The sequence below is a fragment of the Athene noctua genome, chromosome 23 (genome assembly GCF_965140245.1).
Source record: "Athene noctua chromosome 23, bAthNoc1.hap1.1, whole genome shotgun sequence".
Taxonomy (NCBI): Eukaryota; Metazoa; Chordata; class Aves; order Strigiformes; family Strigidae; genus Athene; species Athene noctua.
The window spans coordinates 3,944,111-3,970,465 of NC_134059.1; the positions used below are offsets into that span (position 1 = coordinate 3,944,111).

General features: G+C 48.6%; 1 protein-coding gene across 1 annotated transcript; it reads left to right on the top strand.

The window, feature by feature from the left end:
* The first annotated feature begins 880 nt into the window (after window positions 1–880).
* Window positions 881–25,459, top strand: C23H6orf89 (chromosome 23 C6orf89 homolog). The gene is made up of 8 exons (XM_074925626.1): window positions 881–1,008; window positions 4,616–4,823; window positions 6,092–6,257; window positions 17,646–17,800; window positions 18,132–18,253; window positions 19,525–19,651; window positions 20,345–20,468; window positions 20,851–25,459. Exons 1-8 carry the CDS (start codon window positions 881–883, stop codon window positions 20,934–20,936), a joined length of 1,116 nt encoding a protein of 371 aa, XP_074781727.1. The 3' UTR covers window positions 20,937–25,459.
* Window positions 25,460–26,355: the final 896 nt, after the last annotated feature.

A 26,355-nucleotide genomic window follows, 5' to 3' on the forward strand; every position in this document is an offset into this window, starting at 1 on the left:
ACTTTTTAGGGCTTTCCCACAGTTTTTAGGGCATTAACACCCCATGCTTGTCACTCGAGTGTGGGAACGGGCACCTGTGTCCCCCTGGGGCTGGGGGTAAGTGGGGTTCAGGGAGGCACTGGATGAGGCTTGGTGGGGAGCACAAAAGCAGCCCAGTGGAGCTGGAGGAGGTAAATGGGACGGATGGGGCTGCTGTAGGGTCGGGGGGGGGGCTGGAGGGGGTGATGGGTGAGTGCTGGGGCTATGCCAGGGGCATGGGAGGTGCTTGGGGGTGTCATGGGCGCTGTGGGATCTGGCTGTCAGAGGATTTGGGGGTGCTGTGGTTTTCAAGGGGTGTTGGTGGGGTCTCAGGCGTGCCGGGGGGGTCTCTTAAGGTTACTGGGGGGGGAAAGAGGGTGCTGAAGGTCCAGGTGAGTGTTGGGGGTATCTGAAGGTGGTCAGATCTCATGTGGGTGCTGGTGGGGGACTGAGGGTGCTTTAGGCTCAGGTGGGTGCTGGGAGGGGTCTTAGGGTTAGCAGGGGGGTGTCTGAGAGTGGAGGGGTCTCAGGTTGGGGGGGGGTCTGTGGGTAATGGGGGGTGAGGCTGGTGCTGGGGGGGTGTCTCAAGGTGTTCACGGGCTCAGGTGGGCGCTGGTGGGGGGGTCTTAAGGTTCCTGGGGAAGACGGAGGGTCTCAAGGTGTTCATGGACCCAGGTGGGTGCTGGGGGGGTTGTCACGGCGATACGGGGGAGCAGGTCCCCGTGTTCTGGAATCAAATGGGTGCAGGGAACCTCGGGGGGCCTGTTGGGGGGGTCTCAGGGCCACCGGGGGGGTGGATTGGGATGCTGGGGGGGTGCTCGGGGTGCCTGCGGGTCCCGGGGTGCCGCCGCTGGGCCGGGCCATGGCGGAAGCAGGAAGCGGCGGGGCGGCCCGGCCCGGCCCCTCGGCCCCCCGCGTCCCGCCTCCATCGCGGGCGGGAGGAGCCCGGAGCCGGGCGGCGGAGCGGGGCAGCCGCCGGGCGGTGCCGGGGTGAGGCCGGGGGTGGCTGAGGGGGGACGGGGCGGAGGGCGGGGGGGTGCCCGCAGCACCGGGGCGGGCCTCGGCCCCTCAAGGTGGGCCGGGGGGGGCGGCTCCCGGGGCCTGGGGGGGCTCCCCGGGCCTCAGCGGGGCCCTCGCCAGGCGCCCGGCTGCTGGGGTGGGGGCTGGTTTCTGCTTCAATTTATTGGGGTTTTTAATTATTTTTTTTTTTTAATTTTTTTTTTTTTTAATCCTGTCTGGTGCTCCTGTGCCTCAGACATGAATAAGGGCGATGCCGTGGGCCTGTGGTGGGGTTCAGGCCCTTCTCCGGAGGGTTTTTATCCCAGGTCTGGGACCTGACTCCCCTGAGCGGGGCTGGGGGAGGCAGCACGAACGGTGTTAAAGCAGATGAGAATGTATTTTTATTTATACCTCTGGGTCAGGTTCACCAGCAAGACGAGCAAGCTTTCCCTTTTAAAGACTCCTCGGACAGCATTTCTTTCTAAATATTTAGTTTCCTAAAGCCTGGATCCAAATGCCCCGCCATGCATCGGGTTTGCGGGTAGAACTGGGCGCTGGAAACCCTTCAGGCCGAGAGCCATCGCTATTTATGTTTGCAGAGAGAGCTGCTAATTCCTCCTAGGGTGGTGGAGTTCATAAAAAAAAAAATAGCAATAACATATGGGCTGCCTAGTTTAAAAGGCCTGTCTCTGAGGGGTTGCTGTTTGCAAGGGGTAAGGCTTGCTCAGTATGTGCGTGTGAAGGCAAAGCTACAAGTAGTTTGTTGTTATTATTTTGTCGGTTGTATTGTGGTGATAGGAAGGGAAATAATGGGTTGTTATTTATTTTTTAAGGCCTCAACTGTTCTCAAAACAATGTGGGAGCGTAATGCCTTGTTTCCTAGCTGAGGACATAGGTTACTGAGCTTGTCGAGGAGCTGCGTTGGGTTTTTAATGTCTGTGACTTGCAGGGGTTGTCTACAAAGGTGTTTGCTCAGAGTTGAATACAAACGTAGAGGAGGGGAGAACTGGGATGTATCTCAGCATTTTATCATAGGATGCTTCTGCTGTTTGGAAAGGGGGAAATCACAGTGTTTGACAGTGTTTCTATAGGGATAATTGTTTTAAGTGGTTCCAGGCAGATCCTGCGAGCAGGGGAAGCTTGCTGAATCTGCTGGAATTCAGCACAGGAGAGCTTCACAGAGGCGAAAGCTTTGGCACATGGGAGCCAGAGGAAGCCAGATAACCTTTCAGACCATGTAGCATACCAGTTGCAGCGTCAAGGCAACTACAATGACCATAAAAGCTGGGGGGGGAAGGGGGGAAGGCATCTAATATCCTGCAGATGTGCTGGCTCTTGCTTGTTATATGGATCAGGGTATTACATAAATGAAAGAGTTAGTAAAGCAATGTATTGTTTTTATGGAGTCAAGTGCGTGCCAGGTGCTTTACAGACGAGAAGAAAAAGTCCCTGCCTTGGAGAGCTTACGATCCATAATGAGATATTATTGATCCAGCCTGCTTTGGGGCAGCTTTGCTAGCCCATGGGGCTGTTCAGGTGGTAAGATCTGGGACAAATATTTGCGTGGAACGCAAGGAATGTCGGTAGACCAGGGCCAGGAGCTAATTAACCTGGCAATGTAGTGCAGCGTGTTCTCATTGCGTGCTTGGGGTTAGGTTTTAATTTGGTATTTTACTCTTTTGGTGGTTCTAAGGCTGCGGCTAGAAATTTGACACTAATGTTAATATAACATCTGACATTGACTGCTTGAGTTGGATGCTTAGGCAGCTGCTGACCAAACAAATAGGGGTTATTTTTCAGCCAGATAATTTTCCTGATCTGATTCACCATGTGACCACATAAACAAATGTGCAAGGGCAGAACAAGGAGTTGATCTTGAGGGGAGAGGAGCGATTGCTGAAGCTGGTAGTCCTGCTGAAAAGTGATTTTTTTTTTTTTTTTTTTCTGAAAGTACACTCTGGCATTGCAGAAGATACTAAAAATCTGACTTGTAGGAGCCCATGGTTTATAGGGAGAGCTGTGAGCCAGTTCTTTAAAGGCAAATCAGATTTCAAGTTTGGTTGGCTAATGAGGATCTTCTTTCTTGATACATAGATACACACATTTGTGGCTGATTTGTCCTGTGGAAGCAGCCAGAACGAGTTACAGCAGAGCAAATCTAAGTTTAGGTAGCATGCTATGTAGTGCTTGTCAGCTTGTTCTCAAGTGAGCAAAACAGATCTGTGCTTTTAAAATGCAGGCTGTGCTGTGAGGTGTGTGAGGAGGGGATCCGTGTAAATAGTTACACAGTTCTCGCAGTACAGCGACAGACTTTGCAGAGCGAGGTGGTGAGCTGGGTGAAGCAGCACGCTGGATTCACGAGCTGGTTCCTGGTTTCAGGTAGTATTTAGAGCAAAAGGGGGACAGGGGCCTGATTTCCATTTTCATCTGTGAGCTGGGTGTTTCGATCGTGCTTCTTGTGCTTTTTACATGATGGTCTGTGCTTTTGGGGCAATGCATTGCTAAATTCTGTCTCCCCAGAAAGTTCCAGTTGTCCCAGTCTGATCCAGGTTAGAGTTTTCCCAGCTCAGGAACAAGAGGCAATGCAAGACCTCACAGATGCTCCCTTTCCCCCAGCAGTGTTTTTCTGAGGCAAAAGGTCTCAAACAATGGGATTCTCACGTTGGCAGCTATTAGCTTGTCCAGCAATTTCTTTGCATCTTTTCTTCAGCCCATCTGCTGCTCTTGGTATCGCAAGGCTCTGCCTTTGTGGCTGACAGGGGGAGTGGTAGAGGAACACATTTCTTTTTTTGGCATCTTAATGTTGATTGCTCATAGGTGTGTTCTTACAAGCTTCCCCGTTGAAATCTCACTGTGGGAAATAATTTGCTGTCAAATGCTGTTTAGTCTCTGTCTCCTGTTCACAATGTAATTCTTGCTGGGGTATTTAGTTATGTGGCATTTCTGCATGTGAATGACCTGCGGGCAAACTTTCAGAGGAACGTAGGAGCTTTTGTTGCCTGCAGAGCATGCTGCTATCGCTTCAGGATTACTCAATAATCAGTTGGCCTGGACATTAGGTTGCGAAAATTTAAACAAATTGTAAACTGTTGAACTTTGCCCCACACTTACTGCTTATTTCTCTGTCCCGTTCCTGTTGTTAACAGGGGATTTATAGAAAACAAATCTACGTTAGAACAAGTGTCTAAAATTATAGTGTGGGAGAGCTTAGCTTGGCTACTGCGTGTGATGAGCAGCTTTGTATTGCTGGCTCTGGTAAGCAATCACTTTATGGGATGGATTCATTTGGAATAGATGAATAAATGGAGTTTTCATCGATTTCTGGGAAGCTTTGTTCATTTACATAAGCTGCCAATCTCGGCTGGTTCTTCTCTTGTCAGGAAATTTCACGGTTTTTCAGTCCCCAGGAGATAGGGAACCAGCAGAGACTATTAGCACTAAAGCTAAATGTTTTGCCTTTGGCTGAAACAGGTTTGCTCCGGAGAAGCCCTCCTTCTTGCCTAGACATTGCGATGTTCCTGTGATCTCTCTGCACATGCTGGTGTTGAGCCGTACGGCTGGAGTGTGTTTTCTGTTAACATACTGAATCTCTCCACAGAGATTTTTCATCGGAGGCCATGGAGCTGTCGGCCAATGAGCTCAGCATTTATGACAAGCTGTCGGAGACGATCGATCTAGTGAGGCAGACTGGCCACCAGTGTGGGATGTCAGAAAAAGCCATAGAGAAATTCATCAAGCAGCTCTTGGAAAGAAATGAGCCCCAAAGGGGACCTCCACGGTACCCAATCTTAGTGGCTCTCTACAAGGTAAGGTGTGCATGCACAGACCGTTTGAGTGTTGGAGTTCTCCTTTTGCACCAGAGCCTTTCATTTCCCATTGTGTTTTCTTGATGAACTTTTCTGAGTTCTTTTTTTAAATAGCTGTGAAGTGTAGCTTCTTTCCTTCATTCCATGAACTTGTTTGGAAACAGAAGACAGTTGACCGAGATTTGAAATTGCTCATGTGTGCTGGAAATTTAACATGTCAACACCTTCCTGTCTTTAAATTATTGAAGAATGAGACTTAGATGGATTCTTTGGGCAAAGATTCCCAGTGTCAGCACCCTCAGTGGAAATGTGATGAAGGAAGGCGATTCTTAAAGTTCAGACTTGAATAATGAAGAGAGCCAGGTTCTGTTTCTGACTCTGTCACAAGCTTCTACCTGTCTTTATTCTCCTTCTAGTCTATAAAATAAACCTGTTGCCATGATGTTTGATGCTAGAAAAATGTTTTGAGACCCTTAACTTAAAAGCTGCTATAAAAAGTTTTGCAAAGTGAGGGACAGGATGCTATTGTTAGGTAGGTTTGAGATGCTTGCTACAAGGATTTAAACCTTCCCACTGGCATAATATTCAGTAATGTTTTGGTGACATCTTTACAAAGTCATCACGATAGTTTCTATTTAGAAAAAAATTCAAGCTTTCATCCTTGTGTCCTATAAAAAGGTGCAAAATAAGGCAGGAGAACAGGAAGCTGGAAGTTTGAACTTCCAGCTTCTGTTCTTGTTTTTGCTGTTGATTCACTTTGACTTTGGCCAGGGGGAAAAATGCGTCATGTCATCTCTAAGGCTTATTTGGGATTCTGGTATGGAGGAGGGAGCTGGTGCCAACTCTGCCAAAGTGTTTCAAGGCTTGACGGATGTTTGCAAAAAGCCTTGAAAACCTTGTGTAAGAGGTATGGCAGAAGTGCAAGCTTTTATTTGATTAGGTGGGAGGAATTGGAACTATCTGTAGATAATCCTCGTTGCTCTGGTGCTGGATTGTTTGCAGTGCTAGAATATATGCACAGAGTTTTGTGGTTTGGGTTTGAAGGCTGCTTAATTTTGTCCTTGGACAGCCCTAACAAGAAAACTGAGTGACAAATGTGTGTACATAAATAGCATTGCAATTGAGCGAGGAACCACAGCAAAAATTTGGGTGTTCATCTTACAGCACACAGCCACAACCCTTTGATACCAACCAGAAGGTGTGTCCTGTTCTGAAGACGCATCAGCTCACTGCAGTATAATTAATTATGTGCCTGTTTTCTCTTGCAGGGCCTGCTCACACTGGGATTGGTCTTGCTGACTGTTTACTTCGTGATCCAGCCATACAGCCCGCTGCCACCTGAAGCTCCGCTCTCCAGAGCCCATGCCTGGGGCTCCCTCATCGGTCACATCCGGCTGCTCTCTCTGCCCATTGCCAAGAAGTACATGCTCGAGAGTAAGGAAATTATTTTTCTGCTGTAGCATAAGCCTAGCAAGAAATACTAAGTTAAATACCAGCCATACGAATCATCTGAGTGTCTCCCTGGGCACCAAATAACAAATGTGTTACTGGCATGGCAACATGGTTTTCTCTTTTTCTACCACTGTACTTAAAAATAGCATCCTGAATTCTAGCTAGGGCTCTTTCCCTTCCATTCATTGGGGCTGAAGCATATTTTATCTCTTAACTTCATAATTTTATTCTTGCACATTCTCCTTTCCTTGCTTTTAACACCTCAGGTTTTTTCTTCCACAAGAGTTCCTCTTCCTCTCAAAATCTCTGCGGTTCTGAGAATCATACTGAGATAGCTGTGCTGGGTAAATGTCACCTCCTTTTATTTTTTCTGAGTAAGCAGGCAAAGACAGTTTGCCAACCAAATCTTGACATCTGTGAGCAAAGTGTAGAAACCTCAACGTGTGACCCGGGTTTAAGGAAAAGTAGTTTTTGCCAAGTGACATATTGGGAAAGGACTATGGGCTTGAGAGTTACAGTGTTTATAGCAGTTAACGTAACATTAAGGGTAGTGTGTATGTGAGGAAGCTAGATAAGTGGCTCCCTAATGAGGTGGTCCCATCATGGGAAAAGACCGTAATAGATTTTCCTAGACGGGCATAATAGAAATGGAAAAGTTGGACTAATTCTCAGTTAATCGTTTCCACTGACTTAGACTGGCAAATGGGTGTAAGCATGGGCTCTGCCTCTTTGATAAAACACAAAGACTGTCAGTAATGATAAAGCTGTGAATTATTTTGAGCAGGGATGTGGCACAATGTTGATTGTCTGTCGGCTCACCATAAAAACAAACTCCTGTGTCCATGCCCTTGATGGGTTTAAATTTAGCTTCGGCAGCTCATTGTGTTGGAGTTGTCTGTTCTGGCTCTGACCTTCCTGCTGTAGCTAAAAAGGGCACCCTGAAATGCCAGCACCGTTCTGCATTTTCTCTGTGTGTCTCCCTCTCTTCCGCTGACACGTGGGATTTCTGTTGATGCGGGTTTGTATGGATGGGACGACGGGGTATCCCCCATTGTTCGTCTCCTTCCTTAAACACCAGGATCTCTCTCAAGGAGGAAAAAACAAAGGCGAGGAGATGGCTCTGATAGCCACCTGACATTAGCAGCCTGCTTATCTAATGCATTTCAGCGTTGACATGAGTCTGTGTACACCCCTCTGCTTCTTGGTGTAGGAGGAAACCAACAGGAACTTTAATGCTTGTATTTGTTCAGTGAAATTTTGTTCAGAAAGTTGACAGGTTCTTCCTTCAGATCCTGCAGGGCCCCTGTGGATGGGGAAAGCTCAGCAAGGTTCCTTGGGACAGCAAAAGGTTTATAGGACAAGGGCTGCCTGAAGTCATGAGCGTCTTGCTGTGAAGATAAATAAGAGCAGGAGCAAGTCTGGGCTACTGATGAGAAAGCCAGCTGAATGGGGAGGAGATAGGGAAACATCCAAAGGAGCAGGGGAGAAGGGAAGGATGGATGGAGAGGAAGGATGCAAGGCTGCTGATTAAATGCATATAAAACCCCTCATGCCTCCATGAGTCCCAGAAATCTTCTGAAGTGATGAGCAATAGGGTGGGCAACAAGCCACCTCTGGGGAAAATGGGGGAGGTACAGAGGGGACGAGGCAGTTCCTGCTCTGTTTTTCCAACAGTATTAGGTTGTGGTGGAAACCACAGCATGTCCCAGTTGACAGATTTGCTAGGGATGACTGGGGTCATTTGTGCCTCAGCACAAGGAGCTGGACTAGACCCTGGCTATTGGAATGGGAGAGGGCAGCACCCAGCCTGAACCTTGGCTGGCTTCCTGTGGGAATCCCTCGTGTCCTGGCTTCCCGGCAGGCAGCTGCAGCCACCAGGGCTGTCCCAGCGTCCGGCTGTCCCAGCAGTGCTGGTGTCAACTTCACGGCTCGCTGCGGAGCGGACTGTGGTAAAACCATGCAGCAGGTTTCATGGTGTGGGGCTGAGCAGTCTCCTGAGCTCTCTTTCAGCCCTGCCTTGTGCATGACGTAACGTTTTGCCCTTGATTTTGTCCTTGTGGTCTGCTGAAGGGAAGGGGTAAAGCTACGTTGTGCTGTCCTGTTTGTTGATGAACAGAAGGCCAGGAGGTCTTGCAGGCAGGTCTGGTTCTCTGGGGCGTGCTTGCATAGGAGAAAGCACCACGCGAGGTGATGGAGCAGCAGACGAAACCACTAACGAAGGGACTCGGTGTACAGACTCCTCTTTCTTTCTCTGTGTAGATCCTGGTAGATGAAAATTTTGAGGGGGCTGAGGATGAAACTTGGAGCTCTCTCTGCTCGGGCACCCGTTCAAATCCAACTCGAGCTGTTCTTGTTGAAAGCCACCTGTTAGCAGTTTGGAGGCTGCCTTGGCCCACCAGCAGTGCTGGCAGACTTCCCCTGGCCGCGCCGCCCAGCGTGGCACGGACAAAGCCCCGCCGCGGCGAGCGTGGGCGCATGGGTGGTCCGGTTCTCTTCCTCCAAGCCTGAAGTGCCTGGGCAGGCAGGGGCAGCCTTCCTGCGTGGGGCTGTGGCTCTGGGGCTGTGCTGGCCCTCCTGAGCTTTGGGGCAGTTTTCCTGTCTCCGGGACTGCAGCTTGGAGCCCGGTCCCCTGGTAGGTGTGGGCTGAGCAGCCAGGTTTGTGTTGCAGAACAAAGGGAGCTCGGATGCCTGGTTTCCCCCAAGAGCCAGAGCCCTATGTTAGAGTGGTGGGGAGGCTTTGGGAGGAGCAGGAGTGCCAGATACTGCTCCCCTCTCCCTCTGGCTGAGTGACCTGCCTTCACTCTCACCTTCATCCTCATCCCTTCCACCCCAAGAGCTGTGCTGTGGATGACAAGGGCTGCCTGTCTGTTGGCGGCCGTGGGTGGACCTTTGAGCAGCCGAGGTGAGGAGCAGTGTCCGCAGAGCTCTCTCTTGCGTTAAGTTTGTAGGATCAGGTCCAAAGTAAATTTCCTTTTTGCTTGTCTCTCTGCTCTGTTGCTTGCCGGCTTTCTCCCCCGGATCAATTCCCATATTAAAACGAATGTTCCCACCCTTTGTTTCTTCAAAGCTGACTCTTAGACCCTTGGGTTTGGCATCCATGCCTCTTTTTCAGCTGTTTTCCCAGGGCTAGGAACCGAGGTCCCTTCAGTTGGGGAAAAGTTTTTCGGAAATGTGGTTTGCATTTACTCTTCCTGAGGTCGTGTTTATGCAGAGCTTGTGAAAGCCCCAGCGCTGGGTCACGCTGCCTGCTCTGGGCTGGGGGAAACGCCTCTCCTGCCACGGCCTGCGGCTGTTGGCCAGGTAGATCAGCGCCTCACTTAGCCCCCCGGCGGGTGGTGGGTTTGCAGACCTCTGGGCTCTACCTCCTATACAGAACGTGGTGGACTTTGGGTGGGCACGTGGGTTAACTGAAAGCTTTCTGGTGCTGTTCTGAGGAGAAAGAAGGGCCTGTGTAACCTGGATTCGTTTCTCTTCTCTGACATAGGCTGGGATGGAGGAGTCATTCCCTCGGTGTTTCACTTCTCTGGTGCAAAGTACGAGTACTTCCCTTTCCCCTGCACGTGTTAGAAACTCATATAATGAGCTCTTGAAGTTTGTACTTACCAGAGCCAAGTGAAAAGGGGATTTCTCTTTTTTTTTTTTTCTTAACAAAAATTTTAAAACCACAGTGGCGGTCACTCTACCTGTCTCTGTCACAACGGTGTGACATCCTTATAGTTTTGTTAATATCCAAATAAAAATTTTGATGTCACCTGGTTGATAACTGTTCCCTGCCAGCTGCACAGAGCAATGATGTGACGAGCAGAGCATTAAGTTACTCTTAAATTAACTTGTGTGTGTGCTCATGGTTAAGTTCAGTCCTTGCAGCTCAAAAACCTCAGCAGAGCGGGTCGGTCAGTGGTGAACAGGCTGTCGTCCAACAACGTGACAATTTGCACCTTGCACTGATAGCAGGGGTTTGTATGACCTTGAGGAAAATCCAGCTTTGCTTCTAACAAGGAGTACACCCTACGCGTTCAATATCAGCTGGACCGGTAGCTGCTCAGCACACCTAGTCAGACACAAACACACACGTAGCTCAGTGTTAGATAAAGGGATCCTGTGCAAGATACCCCCAGCTTGGAGAAGACTCCTTGTGTTAAATACTCCTTTTTGCCTAGACCGGTAGAGTTAAAATCACGTTTATGGGTTGTATACATAATCTGTTTTTGAGAAGGGAACCCAGCTGGAGGAGCTGTTTAAGCAACACGTTGTAAATGGCTTGTTGCTGTCACGGCCCAAGGCCTGTGGGGTACCAGAGCTGTTTGTGGGGATGGGCCACAGCAGGCTGGGTTACTGGGAGAGGACAGCAGCCTCTGCCTCTTGGCTGGCCACCTTCGATCTAGCTGGAGGCTTGCCTTGGCACCTGGCCAGGTCCTGGCTTCTTTCTGATCTTAACCCTTCGCAGGCAGCCTGCGATGGGACAGCCACATTGCTCTGTGTCTCATACTCCCCCATTCGTACTTGTAGCCCCGAGGTGAGTTTATCCATGGCGCAGCCCTGTGGGGAAAGGGAGCATCCAGCACACCTGTCATACACGAGAGTGGACTTTTCTGCTTCTTGAGTGCAACGGGGGGCTAAGCACCCAGGTGTGCAGCCAGCCTTTCACCGTGGGTTTTGTGGCCCACCCAGCATCTGAGCCGCAGGGTTCAGTGATGCGTGAGCCCAAGGAGCATGGGCCTGCTCTGAATGGAAGGGTTGCACAACAAGGCTGCTCGGGGAGGTAAAGCAGGATCTGATTTCTCATTTCTTGCTGCCTTCAGCATGGCCTTCTCCTCTTGCTCACAAAGGATCTTACTTTTTTTTCCTAAGCAAAGTCAAGCTGGTTTGCTCTTGTGTTTGTGCATATTCTCATACACTCGCTCCGGGGGCTGGAGCATTTTGAGGTGCATGTGAGTGTGATGTGGGTTGCAGCTCCGTGCAGGGCTCCCTCCCATCGCCCAACAGCTGACAGTTTATCTGATCTTTTGTGTGTGTGTGTAAACAACCCTTTTATATTATAACCTGAGAGTGACCAACAGATGTGAGTGTTGACTCGTTCAAAGGGGAAAAAAAAAAAAGCTGACTTTGCAGTGCAGGGTGGTGCCAAGCTGTTCTCATATAGTGCTTTACTTTGGCCTCTGTTCAGCCAGTGGACTGTTTATTTGGATTTGCTGACAGTAAACTACCTCCAAATCACTGTGCTAATCCGGAACATGAAAAACTCTTCCTTTCCTTTTGCTCTTCTACATTTTGATGGCTCCAGAATTTCTTGTTTCCTCATTTGCAGAGCAAGTGAATTCTCACTTTGGATTTGCTCCCCTGGAAAGCCAGTGTGCTTACAGAGGCGTTTAGCTGCCTAGCAGAGCCCTCTTTGCCCTAGCGACACAGACTCGTCAAACCTTTTACAGACTGAAGCCACCATCAGACAAGTGGCAGCAACTGGGAGGGATTTCTTTCAGAAGCGTGCTGTTCCTCTGAGCCAGATTGCTCATGCAGACTCTGCCAGAGCAGCACAAGCTGTCTTCTAGGGCATGTAACCGCAGGTGCAGGCTGGAGTGGACTTTGGAGGCTTTCCTGACAGCTTGGTTCCTGCTTTCAGTTTTCTAGATTGGTAGGTGCAGATTTCTTCCGGTAATACTGCTTTTTAGCCCCAGTGGACTATGAGTTCCTCTTGGGCTAGGCTGAGCAGACTTGATTTCACAATGTCTCGTTGGATCAAAATAATTTTTGTTCTTTGCTAGAGATTGACTAACCATCCGTCAGTTGTTTGACCAGCCGTTACCCATTAGTTCAATGAATGAGTAGTTCTTTGAGCTGTTGACTTTTTACCCAGAACAAAAACAAGGTTTTCTTGATGGGTTCATTTGTAGCTGTTGTTTTGTTGCTAGCTGTTCCTAAAAATGCTGTGAACCAGACTGGGAGGTACTTTCTTCTCCTGGGTTAAATATGTTCAATATACTCAGAGCTACAAAAAAGTTCAGTATGAGGAAGAGGTGAAGATCTTGTGCTGAACAAGGACCCTCTTTGTATATATTTAAAACCTCACTATGATGCATTCCTTAATCAAGATGTCCATGCTGTAATTAATAAGTGCTCCTTATGATTCCTGTCTTAGCAACCCATCAGTTTAGCCTGATGTTGACATGGCATAAATGATCAAATTAATTTTTAGTCTAGTGAAAAAATCCAGCGAGATGGAGCTTGGGAAACATTGCTTTTACAACAAAGTGCTCCAAGTGTCTCCTCTGAGCTGTGCCACACAGTAACTACAGAGCTCTTAATTTCTACATCTGTAAAGTAAGAATGATGAGATTTACCCACCTCGTAGATTGTGATCATGAATTGATGTCTAATTGCTTCCAGTTTGTAAAACATTGGTTTATCTTTTTATAAAATCTAGGAGGGCGTGGTGATAAGCGTGTAGATTATCCTGCTGCAGTGGCATAGCACAACTAGTAACAAGCTATGTACTGGAGGAGTACAGCATCTGTAAGTCCACAGTGGTCCCAGTGCGGCAAGGGGCTAGTCATATCTCAGGAGCAAGAGCAACCTGGCCTGCATATTCTTTGGCTGTCAAAGCAATAACAGTAGGTTATGAGCTGCAACTTCACTTTAAGGTTAAGGGCTAGACCTTCCAAATCCCCATCCTTAAAATAATGGAAACCAGCACTGTAAAATCCAGCATCTGGAAGCTAGATACTTCCAACTGGAGGGAGAGCTGCAGCCCTTTTGTGGTAATAGTAATTGGACATCTGAGCACTGAGGATCTCGTGGGCCCTTCATCACTGGGAATCTTACAAGTGGGATGGAATGTCTCTGAAAAAGCTCTGCCCTCTGTCAGCCATAAGAATCAGCTTGTGGTTGGGCTTTTGCTATGAAAATGAAGGGAGGAGGTGGGTATCCCACAGGCTGTCAGATGTGCCTCCATAAAGGGTCCCTTTGGCCAAGGGGAAGGTGTGCTCACAGCAGAGGTGTAGACCACAGAGGTAAGACCACAGCCTGTGCTCTTAATCTTTTCCTTTGAAGGATCTCTTCAGATCCACCTTGAAAAATCCCCTGACTTTTACAAATGTGCAGCTGTAGGGAGACGTTGTAAAAGTGGAAATTGGCATCTCGTTGTTGGATCTAGCACGTAGGAACAAGGTTGTGACTGTCAGTGCAGCACCATACTTGAGTCACTGGGTCGGGCCCGTATGAGTCGTCCCCCCCATCCTGAGCTCCGCTTTGAATTGGCCAGTTTAGAGCTGGTGGTGTTTTTTGAGAGCCCTGAGGTTTACCTGCTGACCTGTCCTGATTACAGGTCCCTTTGTAATTCTTGATGGTACATCGGATCCTGTAAGGAACAGTCCAGAAGTGTTATTGGAACAGCCAGGCTTGTACAATGGACCTATAAGAAAGGACAGAGAAACATCTTGTGAACATTCAGTGCACAGGCCAGTTTTTCTTGAGAGCCCCGGGTTCATCCTGGGGCTTGCTGAAGTTGCTTGAATACTCCTAGCCCTGGTCCCTAGTGAGGTGTGTGGTGGGACTGGGGAATGGTGTCAGCCTCAGAAAGAAGAATCAGGGATTTGAAGCCAACCTTTACAGGCTGTGGAGCTGCTCAGTGCATTAGACAGCCCTCTGGGGAGCTCGCTTCTAGTTATCATGGGTGATGGCTGTCCTCCCCTAAGGAAGGAGACCTTCATCCCCTGGACCAGACTCTCCTGTGCAGACTTAGTTGTTGCTTGCTGGAGGTTTCTCCAGCCTTACAGTCCTGAGTACTGGGGAGTAAACCAGCTTGGTGGGGAGCCAGCAAGCTGCCTCAGCACCTGCAGTTCAACACGCAGGAGGTTTTACATTTTCAGCACTTCGTTAGGGTCAGGAACAGCCCTTGGCTCTGTGCATCTTGCAGGAGCAAAAGGTCCCCCTGCTACGGAGCTTCCCTTTGAACCTGCTGCAGCAGCAGAGCGATACTTAGTCCTCCATATAGTCCCTAAAGAGACCAGAGCTGTTGCTGAGGTCCTGCTCTCAGATCTATCTGGGCCAGTTTCCATAAGTTTTATTGCTTCGCTGCAACGGGCAGAAGCAGGGCCAGGTCTTCTCAGTAACCTCTTAACTTCCAATCTGATCGTCCACACCCAGCATCTCTGGGGTTGTGTGCACACACCCCTCTGTAGTTCTGGGGCCAGCCAAAAACTTGGGAGATCCTCTCTGAAAGTAGCCAAGAAGGGCGGGGTACTAATTTTAAATTGATTGTATGTTGAAAATTATTTTTCTGCATAGTGGAATGTACAGTCATAAACTCCTTCTAGCATTAATCATAGACGTGTTTTAAGGAAAGTTGTTATCTTTGTCTGTGCTATATTAGCAGCTGGATGTCCCCAGCCCTGGCTCTGCTAGGAGTTATCCTGAAACAGAGGAGAAGACAGCTCTTGTTCTGGAGAGCTAATAAAGCATAAAAGGAAATATTAGCTGGGTATGACTGATGTGGAACTGAGGTTTTGCTTAACCAACTTAAGGCTGCTCCTCAAAGAGGGATGGGAAAGCACAAGTGTGGAGGAGAGGTTAGTTGGGACTGGCCCGTGCTTCTGTCGAGTAATGGATAGTTGTACGTGTCAATACTACAGCTGCTTTCCTGCACTCAGGCTCCACAGGGATAATTGCACACGCCCAGCACTTTACCATTTGAATGAAGAGTGGATGGGACCATCGTGTGACGGCTGCACGTGACAGTTGTGCTGGGATGAAGAGTGCATCTTTCTTTTCAATCTCCGAGCAGATTGTGCGTGCACACAGACAGCGAGCTCGATTTAAACCAGAATAATCCCCCAGGGTGTCTGGGCAGGGTGATAATGTAAAAGGAATGCAGGGAGGGTAATCGAAAGAGAGAATAAGCATCCTTGGTAGAAGTCCTGCTCTGGTCCCCCGTGTGCAGTTGCCTGCCCTCTCCTCTGTCCGTGGTCTCTTCTCCCTCCCTCCCTGGGAAGGGCAGGCGCTTCTCTCTGCCCATACTTGTCATGCCAGTCACACACATGCTGGTGTACAGACTAACACCCTCAACAATAAATCTAAAAGATTAATTACAAAAAAAAAAAAAAAAAAATCCCACAACCCCACTTGCAGCATTTGAAATGCGTCTCAACCGTGCTTCGCTTGGGTTATTCATGGGGAAAAGAAATAACCTCCTGAATCAAGCAATTGAGAATGCAAATATCCCAGCCTAGCTCAAAAGAGGAATCAAGCTCTCTACTGTCAAGCTGATTAGCATCCTGTTACGTGGGGTATTGCCCTGAGCCTGGAGAGAAAATTTTGGGACAACTGTGCTTAATGCTCTGGGATGAGGTTTCTGAGTTTTGCCCAGAGAGAAATTATAGCATTGCTACTCCCTTTATGATGAGAGACCATAAGATATGTTTTCTTGTTCTCTTCATGGCGACTGCCCTTCCTCTGGTGAGATCTTTCAGCCTTTTGTTTCCTGTCACTGACCAGCTGTTTTTTGTGAGTTGAGTTTTTTTGTTGTTGTAAAATTGCAGCTTTCTACAGGCGGTGGAACAAAGATTTTCTTTTTTCTCTTGTGAGCAGGGAGGGAAAGTACGTTGAAGCAGTTTCTCATGGGAGTGGGACTTCTGCTTGCAATAAGGATTTTACACTTTGTTTTGCCTTTTTACCCCTTTCCCTGAAAGCAGTGTAGACGCGTCTTCCAGAAAGGCTAGGAATTATATCCTGATCCCTTTCAGTCCATATCCCAGCAGTAGGGTGGGAAATGCAGCATTTGCGAGTTGATTGCTTTTTTCTGTCTGAATATTTCCAAAGTGAACCCCAATCTGCTCCTTGTTGTTAAGTCCCAATGAACCTAAACCCTCTATAACATTCCTCATTGTCTGTTACAGATGTCAGAGGGGAAAATAAAACAAGAGCTTTCCTATTAAGTGCTGTTCATCAGTTATTACTCCTGCACAGGGGTGTGAGTGAAGCTGGAAACCACAATGGCAGTAACAGGCAGGGTGTGCGTGGTCTTTTTTCCCCCTCTAAAAAGCTGCTATGCATCCTTGCTTCCCAACTTTATTTTTCAGACAGGCTTTGCTGTCTCTTCTTTCTCCCCTTTCCCATCCACTCCAATTCCCGAGTGGGTGGCCTGCAGCAGTGTCCAGGACACATGAGCTGTTTTGACATGTGCTGGCACCGGACGGAACGGGTGGGCCTGTCGTGAGGACAGATCTCTGGACGTTTCATGTGAGGTGTGTCCCGGGCCTTGGGTTTTTCCTAACCCACCCTGACAGATCAGGCACTTGGGTGGGTGTGCTGCCACTGCCCGAGTCAAACATCTCCCAGTCAGATTTAAGGCTGGAAAACCAGAGATGTCACTGCCATGAAATTAGAGCCACGTCCTTTTAGTGTGGCGGCTGCTTCTGCAGATCTTTAGCATAGAAATGCGTGGGGCGTTCAGTGTTACTGGCTCTTGTCTTGTTCATTCAGTGCTGCAACATGTCACTTCTGTTAATGTTTACTTATTTTTTTGTGCTGGGATGACTTAAATTGGAGGAGGCAGAGTATGGGCATCAAGTAATGGTTACATGTAAAAATGGAATTTTTGGAGATGCAAACATATGAAATGTTCATTGTAGGGCAGTTCAGCCAATCGTGGTGTAACAATGATTTCTGGAATTCAGAATGGGCATAGCTGTGGTCCAGGGGTTCCTCATGCTGGCACTTTTCTCCCCATTTCATCTTCAAGTCAATGCATGGGATGAGTGAAATCGGCAGCAGCACATCTTTGTGAAATCCCACATTCCCCAGAATCTTCTGCACATCAGACTGGGAAAACTTTGCCCGGGACAGAGTATTTCTTAATTAACACAGAGGTAAAGGGGAGGGTAGTGATTTCAGAGAGGTCTTAGCAGAGTTCATGGCACCAGTGGTAACCATGTTAGAGTTACTCTTTTCAACCTGATTTTTTTTTTTTTTTTTTTTTGGTCTTTTGGGTGTCTCCTTAGTAAAAACATGCTAGGATTGCTCTTTTGCTTGAGGACTTGTTTTAGTTTAATTGCACCATATGTGGTGGTTGCTGTCCTTCTGTTGATAATGAAAAGGTAGCTTAGCCTCATATATACAGAGGGGTGGAATTTCCATAAAGCTCTCCCATTTCTCACAACCCTGAGCCTTCTCTAGAATCTTCAGTCTGTGCTGGAAATGTTCTGTGGTGAGTTTCCAGCTTAGTGAAGCTTGCTCTTTTTGAGTAACTTACAGCCATTGGAAGCTATAAGAAATCTCACTGTTTCATGTTAGGGATAATGAGTTTATCGTCGAGTCTGTCTCCTTTCCATTTCATTTTTGGTCTTATTAAACATGTTTCTCTTGTTTCTTCTCAAGAATGCCAGGACTGGTGGGCAGCAGGTTGCAGACAGAACACTTCTACGCTTCCTGCAAACTGCACAGTCTGTTCTGCTGTGAAAAGCCTTCAGATAGTGACAGACTTTGGAGAACTATCAGAAAAGCTCCAGAGGTCTCAGCCTTTTCTAATCAAGGTAACGCATGGATATGTAAGGCTGGATAATTAGTCCAAACTCTTGAATGGCACCAGCCAGAGACCCCTGCCCAGCATTATGAACCACAAACTCAAACTGCTAATTGAGGTAGAACATGTATCTAAGAAGACATTTAGCCCCAGTTTAAAGATGTCGGGGTGAGGAGCTCACTGCATCCTTAGCAAGTTCTTCTTCTGACTGATGATCATTGTGGCTGGAAACTTGGCAATCTAAATGGCTGTCACTCTTGGATGTTCTGTGGTGGGATGGAAGTAGGGAAGGGGAAGAACCCCAGATGCACAGCTTTTATCTTTGGTTTGTGTTGTTTAAGACAGGGCAGCATCTCTCCTATGAAGAACTGAAGCATTTTCAGTCCCAGGATCCAGACCTGGCAGAGGTTATAATAGAAGAAAATTCAGCTGAATTGTGGAGCTGCCCATTTTTCTTTCCCTGGTGAGTCAAAGACAAAACCTGTGATCGATGTATACGTCCTTTCTGCAGGGGTGCCCAGGCTCTTTGCCTCTGTGAACTACCAGGAGCTTGCAAGTTGTGCTTTAACCAGAGGGAAGGGCAGCAGGAACAGGGGGTTACGGGCTTCTGTCTACTTGCTGGCACTGATTTGATTCAAGGAGAAGACATCTGCACTAAAAATGAAGTGTTGTGGCTGGGACTTCCTGTATTACTCCCCTTACAAGACAAAAATATCCTGGTGACTGCTCGGTCCGGTTCTTCAGGCCATACGTTAATCATCTGGGCTGTGGTCTGATCACCAGAGGCAATTGTTTCCATTTCTAATCACCTGTGTCTGCTCAGTGGAAATCCTCTGCCATTAGTGTTGACTGAGGAGAGGTGCCAAGACTTTTGCAAAACACTGACAACAGAAAACTAAGGGATCCTGCAACTAGTGTCTGGTCTCACACCGGCAAAATGGCCAACCCTAATCCTGGCCCTCTTAACTGTGCTTAAGCCTTTAGCGTGGCTACCAGACGTTTACACCGTTCAGGGCTCTCTAAGGTTGCAGAGTAATTTGGTTAGCCACGGTTAGCCACATCCTTTCCTGTGGAGAAGAGGGCCACATCCCGTGGGGGGGTGCCACTCAGCGTGGAGCTGGCTCCCCGGCACATTTGTATGAGTGAAGGGGCAGCATCCGAGCGGTCTCGGAGAAGGGCATGGTGGAGCCTGTGCTTTGTCTAATGCTTAGATGGGATTTTCTTGCTGCACATCCTGACCTCAGCACTGGTAGATGGATGACCAGGCTACAGAAGTATTAATCATGTGAAGCCACTAGACAGAGATGTAAAAATAACAAGCCCCACCCTGCCTTTTCCAGTTACATTCCCGGGCCTAGAGAATAAACTTGGATTCCCCCTGCCTTGCCATGTGGTTTCAGTTATGGTTACATACAATGCCACCTCTCTGCATCTTTTCTAATTAATGCATCCGATCAATGACTCAGATCGTTTTAAGGGAAGAGGGGAGGGAGATTAAGCTTAGGCATCTGTGGTTTACGTGGTCCTGCTGCAGGTGCTAAGAAGAAGATATGAAGCAGCATAGATGCTGAATTTAGAAGCTGAGATGCCGAATTTTGCTCCTAGAGGCTAGTCTGTCAACAGGCTGTTTATCAAGCATGAATATTTCTGAAGAATTTTGATCTTGGAAGTAGTCTTCTAAATAGAAGCATTATTATTGTGTGGTATTTCTTTAACATGGGTTGTTTTGTTTAGGAACAAATCTGTGAATAAAACTCGGATTCTGCAGGAAATTTTCCCCACTTCCTCTTTGCTGTCCTTCCCCAAGACAGTGTCCCTGGAGAGCTGCTTCCTCATCCGCCATCCAGATTTGGGGAATAAGGTGAGAAATTCGTCCCAGAGACATTGTCTCCCTGTCTGTGAGTTGTCCTCCACGAGCTGCGAGTCTCTGGGGGATTTGCAGAACGTTTTTACCCGATACAATCCTGACAGGAAGGGTTTAGGGCTGTGTCAGTTCTGTCCATCCCTGGGCAGTGTGGCGTCTCAAGGCTGTACCACCCAGGAGTTGTGTCTGGTTTTGTGCAGGTGCACGGTCCCCATCTCCCTCTGCAGTTAGAGATGCCCCTGGGGTGTCCCAGCTCTGTTCACATTTATGTCCTGGCCTTGCTCTGTAGCTGGGTGAGGGGATGATCTTTTTGTGCACAGTTGGGCAGAATTCATTTAAGAGTTGCATTTTAGGAGCTATTCCTGGCAGTAAGTCTCACCCATTCCAAGATACCTACCATGGAGATGTTTCACTGAAGATTGTGACGTTCAGGCTTCTCGCCTGATCTCCTCCTCCATTTTCTTGTGGGTTTTGTGGGTGTGGAGGGCCTGCATTGCCTTGGGCAGAAGAGGGGAGGAGGACCCTTGCCTGCAGCTGCCCTCAGCTGTGATCTGCTGGTGACTGGGGGGAGCAGCAAACCCGTGGTTTGCGCTTTCTCGCCTTGCTGCAGGGCAGTGACTTGCCCCTTGCTTGATCAGACAGACCCAAGAAAAGCAGCAAAGCTTTTAAAATCTTCTCCTCTCCTCCCAGAGCTACAGTTTGCACAGCCTCGTGGCTGTTGGAAGCGGGCAGCTCACCCTGACTGTTGTACCTCTGGACAAGTGCAGAGGACACTGTGAGATGTTCAAGGTGGAGCTGGAAGCTGGAGATCTGGGTGAGTACCAGTGCTGTAGCATGCAGGGTCTGGGAGATCCCTTGGAGACTCCTTCCAGCTGGGTCTTTTCTATCTGACACCTGACAAGGTGGTGTGTGCCGTTACCCCCTTCAAACTGGTGTGTGCCTGCTCGCAGTACAGAGGAGTGATCGTTCTGGCCTGGGAGATTGTGGCCTGGAACACCAGCAGTAGGATACCATGAGATGTTCGGGGTAAAAACCAGGCAGTGTGGGCTACACAAGACACAGTGCTCTGCTGAGTGGTGTCACTGAGGGCAGTGTCTTTCCAAAGAGCTTCTGCGTACCCCCATCGCTTCACGGGAAATGTGAGCAGTCGTTAAGCTTGGATTCATCTAATCTGGCCTCTGTTGCATCTTCCAAAGGTTATGCCAGCGCGGATTACTGGACGATGAGCTTCATGGCCAAAGGGACAGAGCCGGCGGTTGTTTGTGACGGAGCTGCTAGCTAAGGACGGTGCGGGGGGGAAACAGAGCTGTTGCCAGGACAAGAAGACTTTCAGCTTTGAAGCCAAGGCAACGTCTTGAAAGAGATAGAGCTGGGGCAACTGGGGCAGGCAGCTTTGCCACCCTGCATGTTTACAGTGTTTAAAAATGACTGTTTTCCTGACCCTCGAGGTAATTCTTTGCCTTTCCTCAAATGTATTTTGGGAGAAGCTCAAGCTATTTATGACTTTCCCTGTCCCCTCAGGTAAGCCCTGGGTTTGCAGCAAAGGGTTTTTTCCAGGAGCAGCAGAGGGATTTCTCAGGATGAGACTCACCTTGTGTCCTTTGTGGATTATGGCACTTCTGAAACTTCCAGGGGGGGTTTGGGAGTGGAGGGGGTGTGTAGCATTTCTGTGTACATTCCTCCTGAGGAGGAGGCTTTGAGCCTGGCTTGTCAGGCCAGCTCGATAAAGGGAATGAATCGGTGATGTATCCCAACTGCAGCCCATCTCTCTGCCACATACACAGCTACGTGCCTCAGCAGCGTGCCCTGCAAAGCCAGTCTCTGCTCCGTGCTCCAGGGCTGAGATGAGCCCTGCAGCCTGGGGCAGAGACCCTCATCCGCTGCGTCGCTCTTGTACCGAAGGAATCTGTTGAGGCCTCTTCTTGGTGTCGTGTGATCACTCTTCTGCGGTTCTCTATCAGCAGGTTGTGAGTCAAATAGCAACTGTGCTTTTCTTTCCCACCTCCCTTCCTACCAAAACGCTGATGTGAGTTTTAGTGGCGGTGGTGCTGAGAGTGCAGTAGTTCTAGATGGGGCTGGGGCTGGCTGCAGAGCAGCTCTGTAAAAGTTTCATCTTCTGATGGTGTACATAAGACACCAGGGCTGCACGACTGTTTTTGTGACCCCTTGCTTTGAGGGGTGCTGCCTACCATCCCGGCCCAGGGCACCTACAGGAGCACCTGAAAGCTTCCTCATCCCTGGCATTTTTTTTGCATTGACTCCTTCCAGACCTGGAAGTCTGTCTTCAGAATGAACGTTGGTTTTTCCTGAGTCCTTTCCAAGCTGCCTTCGCATGCTTCCTGTTGCTTGAGCACTGCTTTATCCAATGCCCTGAGAGAGGCTCGGTTTCAGTGTTTGCAGGCTGTGGATGCTGCAGTCCCTTCCAAGTCTGATCCTTTGGGTCTGATCCTGCTGTTGAAGATCATTTACAGATGTGTCAGGCTGAACTCATAGGCCAGGGCTGGGGTTCAGGACATAATCTCACACTTGTTAATACGGAATTGGGAGGGGTTTGTTTGAAAGCAAGTTAACTCTGTTCTCAGGAGCGAGAACCTCTTCCTCTGTAAATAGTTTAGGTACGTGTAAAATGACAGATTGGAAAAATGTCTATCCAGCCTTTGTTTTTGAGCAAGACCAGGAGAATGGGAGCAAACATTGTACTAATCTTATTAGGGTCTGACAAAAGCTGCCAAGTGGGATGACCACATCTGGCTCCTGTACAAGGATAAGGCAGAGGACAGTTCCTGCTCCAGAGAGTTTAGTCTGAGGCCTTGACACTACAGACATTTCTATGCATAACCCTTTTTTTTTCTCCTGTAAACAAATAAGAACAGCCACAGCACCTGTGTCAGCCTGTGTGCGTGGCCCTTGACACGGGACCAACACGCACCAGATCTAGTAGAACCAAAGAGGGGGAGCCTGACTGTCCCAAGACAGAAAAGGACTAATTTAATTTGTAGCAAAATATTAAAGGGAATTGGATTAATGAGACTTCAGTTAGTATTGTTACTGCTTGGGGTGTGTTTTACACTGGTGACACTACACGCAATCTTGTACATGCCAAGACACACACACACCACCCCTCTCCCTCCTCTTAAAGCCTGGGTCTTAGTTCATGGAAATTTGGGAGTTTGGTGATGGCAGAATTAGGGCCTCATTAGTGACTGTTGCTGTGTACGTTTTGGCAGCTTCTCAAGTCAAATTCAAAGGCTGACAAGGTTACTTCACCTCTCACTGGTTTTGTACCTGACCCATTTCTGTAAAGCATTTGGTTAGAAATGCATGGGGAGAGAACCTGCTGGACCCATTACTGCTGAGATTGTGGGTGGTTTGGTGATGCTGTTACTTCTAAGTGTCCTTGACTGTAACTTGTAAAAGAGCTGCGGAGACAATTCTCAAGTGTCTGTGAAATGCCTGTATTTTGTTAAGCCATTGTGGCTGCCTGGCTCCTTTGGGAAGAAGCAGAGAAAATGAATCTGTTTACAGTTACTGGTTAGACTGGGGGGAAAAGGGGAGCTCTGGGGCAGATTTGTGCCTGTTTAATGAAAGTGCTCGCACGTATTGCTTTTCCCCTCCTCAAGGAGTTGCAGCTGGTTGGACAGAAGATGGTGAATCTGGACTGTTTGCAGAGCAGCTTTCCAAGTGCACTTTATGGTCTCTGCATAAGTTTCCAGATCTGTGTCTAGGCGATACATTGCATATGTCCCAGCCTTGCTCCCTTTGGAGTTTACATCATTTGTTTTTAAACTTCCAGTATATTTTCTCTTCCTCTTCCAAAAGCTGTAATTAGCTGCTAAACTAAAACAGGAGGGCAATTCTGCTGATAAAGAGCTGATTTTTGGCCCTAGCCACTGTTGAGTGTGGAGCCCCGGCCTGTAGCACGGCTTCTAGAGCAGCTCCTGTCTTCCCCTGCCAGAGAAGTAGTGCTGATGCCTTCCACCTCGCAGCGCGGGCGAGGAGCCAGGATGGAGAACTCGGAGGTGAGGCCAAAGTGGCAAAACTAAGATGGCCAAAAGGATGTTTTGACATCTCAGACAGAGCCCTGGTCGTCTCCCTCATCCGGGGCTCTGGCTTTGCAGAGCCTTTGCGGAGGCTGCAGGAGGCTGGGACTCCCCTAGAGAGCCGGCAGCATCTAGTGATCCACTGAGGCTGGACTGGGGGGAATGTGGCTCTTTCCTCTGCTACTGAGGCATCGCAGTGACAGACGTGTTGAGGGGAGTTGCAGAGGGGGTGTGTCCCCATCGTGGTCTCCCTCACCACTGGCTTCACTTTGGCACTTGTGCGTATGCAGGTGTATATACTGGTTTGGACAATCCCCCCCTCCCCACCCTGGCCAGCTCAGAGGGGTGCCCGGGCAATGTGTGCATGCCAGCTTTTTAAAATCTTACTTGCGTGCTTCAGAGCTCCTTGCCTGTGAGTGGGGAGATGGGCTCCTGCTCACCTGACTTCCCGGAGGCTGCAAAGCTGAAATCACACCAGTGAGGCGGAGAAATCGGTGCTACCCAAGAGCCCAGTGGCAGAGGTGCAGAGGGGTCACTTCTCTCCTCGTCAGGCTAGAAAATGTGCTGTCCCCCATCAGCTGGGCAGGAGGATCACGGTTTAAAGCTGGTTTCCAAGAGCAGGGGTCAGCCTTGGTCAGCCCTGGCTCTTGGTCAGCCCTGAACTCAGGGTAACTGAAAAGAGGAGAAAGGAGTATTATTTACTTCAGTACCGGGAAATAGGCATCTCCTACGGGAGCCAAGCTGCCAGTTTCTATTGATTCTCTTTTTTTCTCTCTTTTTTTTTTTTCTTCCCCACTGGCATTGCACACACAAATTCCCCCGAGGCATCTCTGCAGATCCCAGCCTCAAACTCCTTTTGCAAAACCCTGAAGAGCTTTCTACGGTCGAGTTTCCCAGGAGTCTCGGGCCTTTAGCTTCTCCTGCTAGTTCTTTTGCTGTAATGGTCTGGCAGAGAAGCTGGTTTTACTGGGCTGGATCAAAGCACCTCCCTTCTCTCATGGCTGGCCTCCCCGGCGTGGGAACACCCCGAGCGAGGGGAGGTGGGGAGCAGGAGAGTGTCGTCTTTTCCTAGAGACGTGAGCTCGGTGAAGGCCAGCGTCTCAGCAGGGTGATCCTCCTGCCTTTGAACCCCCGTGTTCACATCAGGAATGCTGCTCCGAGGAGTGAAGTTTGCAGGATCTGCCCCATCCCTAGCTCAGTGTTCCACGTTTAGCCCCGTGGCCCCCAGGAGAACCAAACACTTTCTGGGGTGAGGCCATTTTCAGTGGGTGCACAAAGAGCTTTTGCTTCCTGCAAACCAAATGTTCTCCTCTTCGTAGATTTTATATGTAGAACCATATTCTCCTCTTCAGGAAACTCCTGCTTGTAAAGGATAGATTTACTGTCCTGCTGAGTTAAACAAGGGAGATGCTGGACTTCCCCTTTGCTTTGGAGATTCAAACAAATGACAGGTGATTTATTTTTAGCATTATCTCTTTGTCTATGGGGAGGGGAGGCTTGTTATAAAGGCTCAGGGGTGCTGGGAAGTAAAGCTATATATGCATAAAGACTGTTTCAATGCTGAACACTATAAATTCAGTGGTGGATTAAAAAAAAAAGAATGTAAATATGCACTTAATGCAGAATTTTATGGATGGTCATAATTTAATATATTGCAAACTTTGTAAATACTTGGAAAAAGCCTGTAAAGTGTGTAAATAAATGCGATTTGTATGTAAGAATAAAAAGTTTTTACTTTTTGCAATTAAATGCAAGTGTTAATGCACCTTTTCCCCTTTCCTGATTAGTTTTTTTTCTTTTCATTTTGCCTGTCAGTTCTTGAGGGGTTATTTAACCCATTTTAGGGCACTTTTTCAAGTGGAAATGTAATTTTAAGTGAAAAGTCAGAACACACTTGTTTAGAACATCAAAAGAAACATCTGAGAAAATGTTGTGTTGGTTTTAGCCTGGTTCCTTAAACACTGTTGATGCAACAGCTCTGCCTGTCCCTCCCTTCTTCCCAATAACAGTCTCCATCCGTCCTTCATAATTCAGCTTATTTCAGACAAACCTTGAGGGGTAGAAGATAAGCTCCTCTGGAGTTCATAAAAACAGTCAAGCAGAGGAGAGAAAGATCCCGGTACCACGCAGACAATCTATTAGCCTTGGTAGACGCCCGAGAAGCTGCACTGAAGATCCTCAAGACGTGAGTCAGTAAAAAACCAGGCTTTGTGGTTCTGCTGTGACTTTGTGGAGCCGAATGGCCCCTTCCCAGCCTCTCAGGTGCCAGCGCCCGGCTCCCAGCTCCTTGGGGGGGGTGGCTGGGCTGGTCCTGAGGGAGCAGAAGCGAAGCCGCATTCCTCGTGCGCTTACCTAATGCCGGCTGGACACGAGCTTGTCAGCTCCAGGGTGGGGCTTGGGCCTTGTGCTGTTAAGCTCGAGGCTTCAGACATTGCCTCAGGGAAGAGCTGTCGGGGCAGGTTGGGGAGTTGAGAAACATCCCTGCACCCTCTTTGCCAGCAGTTGTGCCTGACCTTGCCGAATGCATCAGCTCTTACATTCCCCCGTGAGCTGCATGCCCTGGTTGTGCCTCCTCCAGGGCTGTTTTCCTTTCGAGCACTGTGTGTCCCATTTTCCTTGGTCCTTGTTGCTGCCCTATCTCCCGCGAGGCTTAGGATGCTG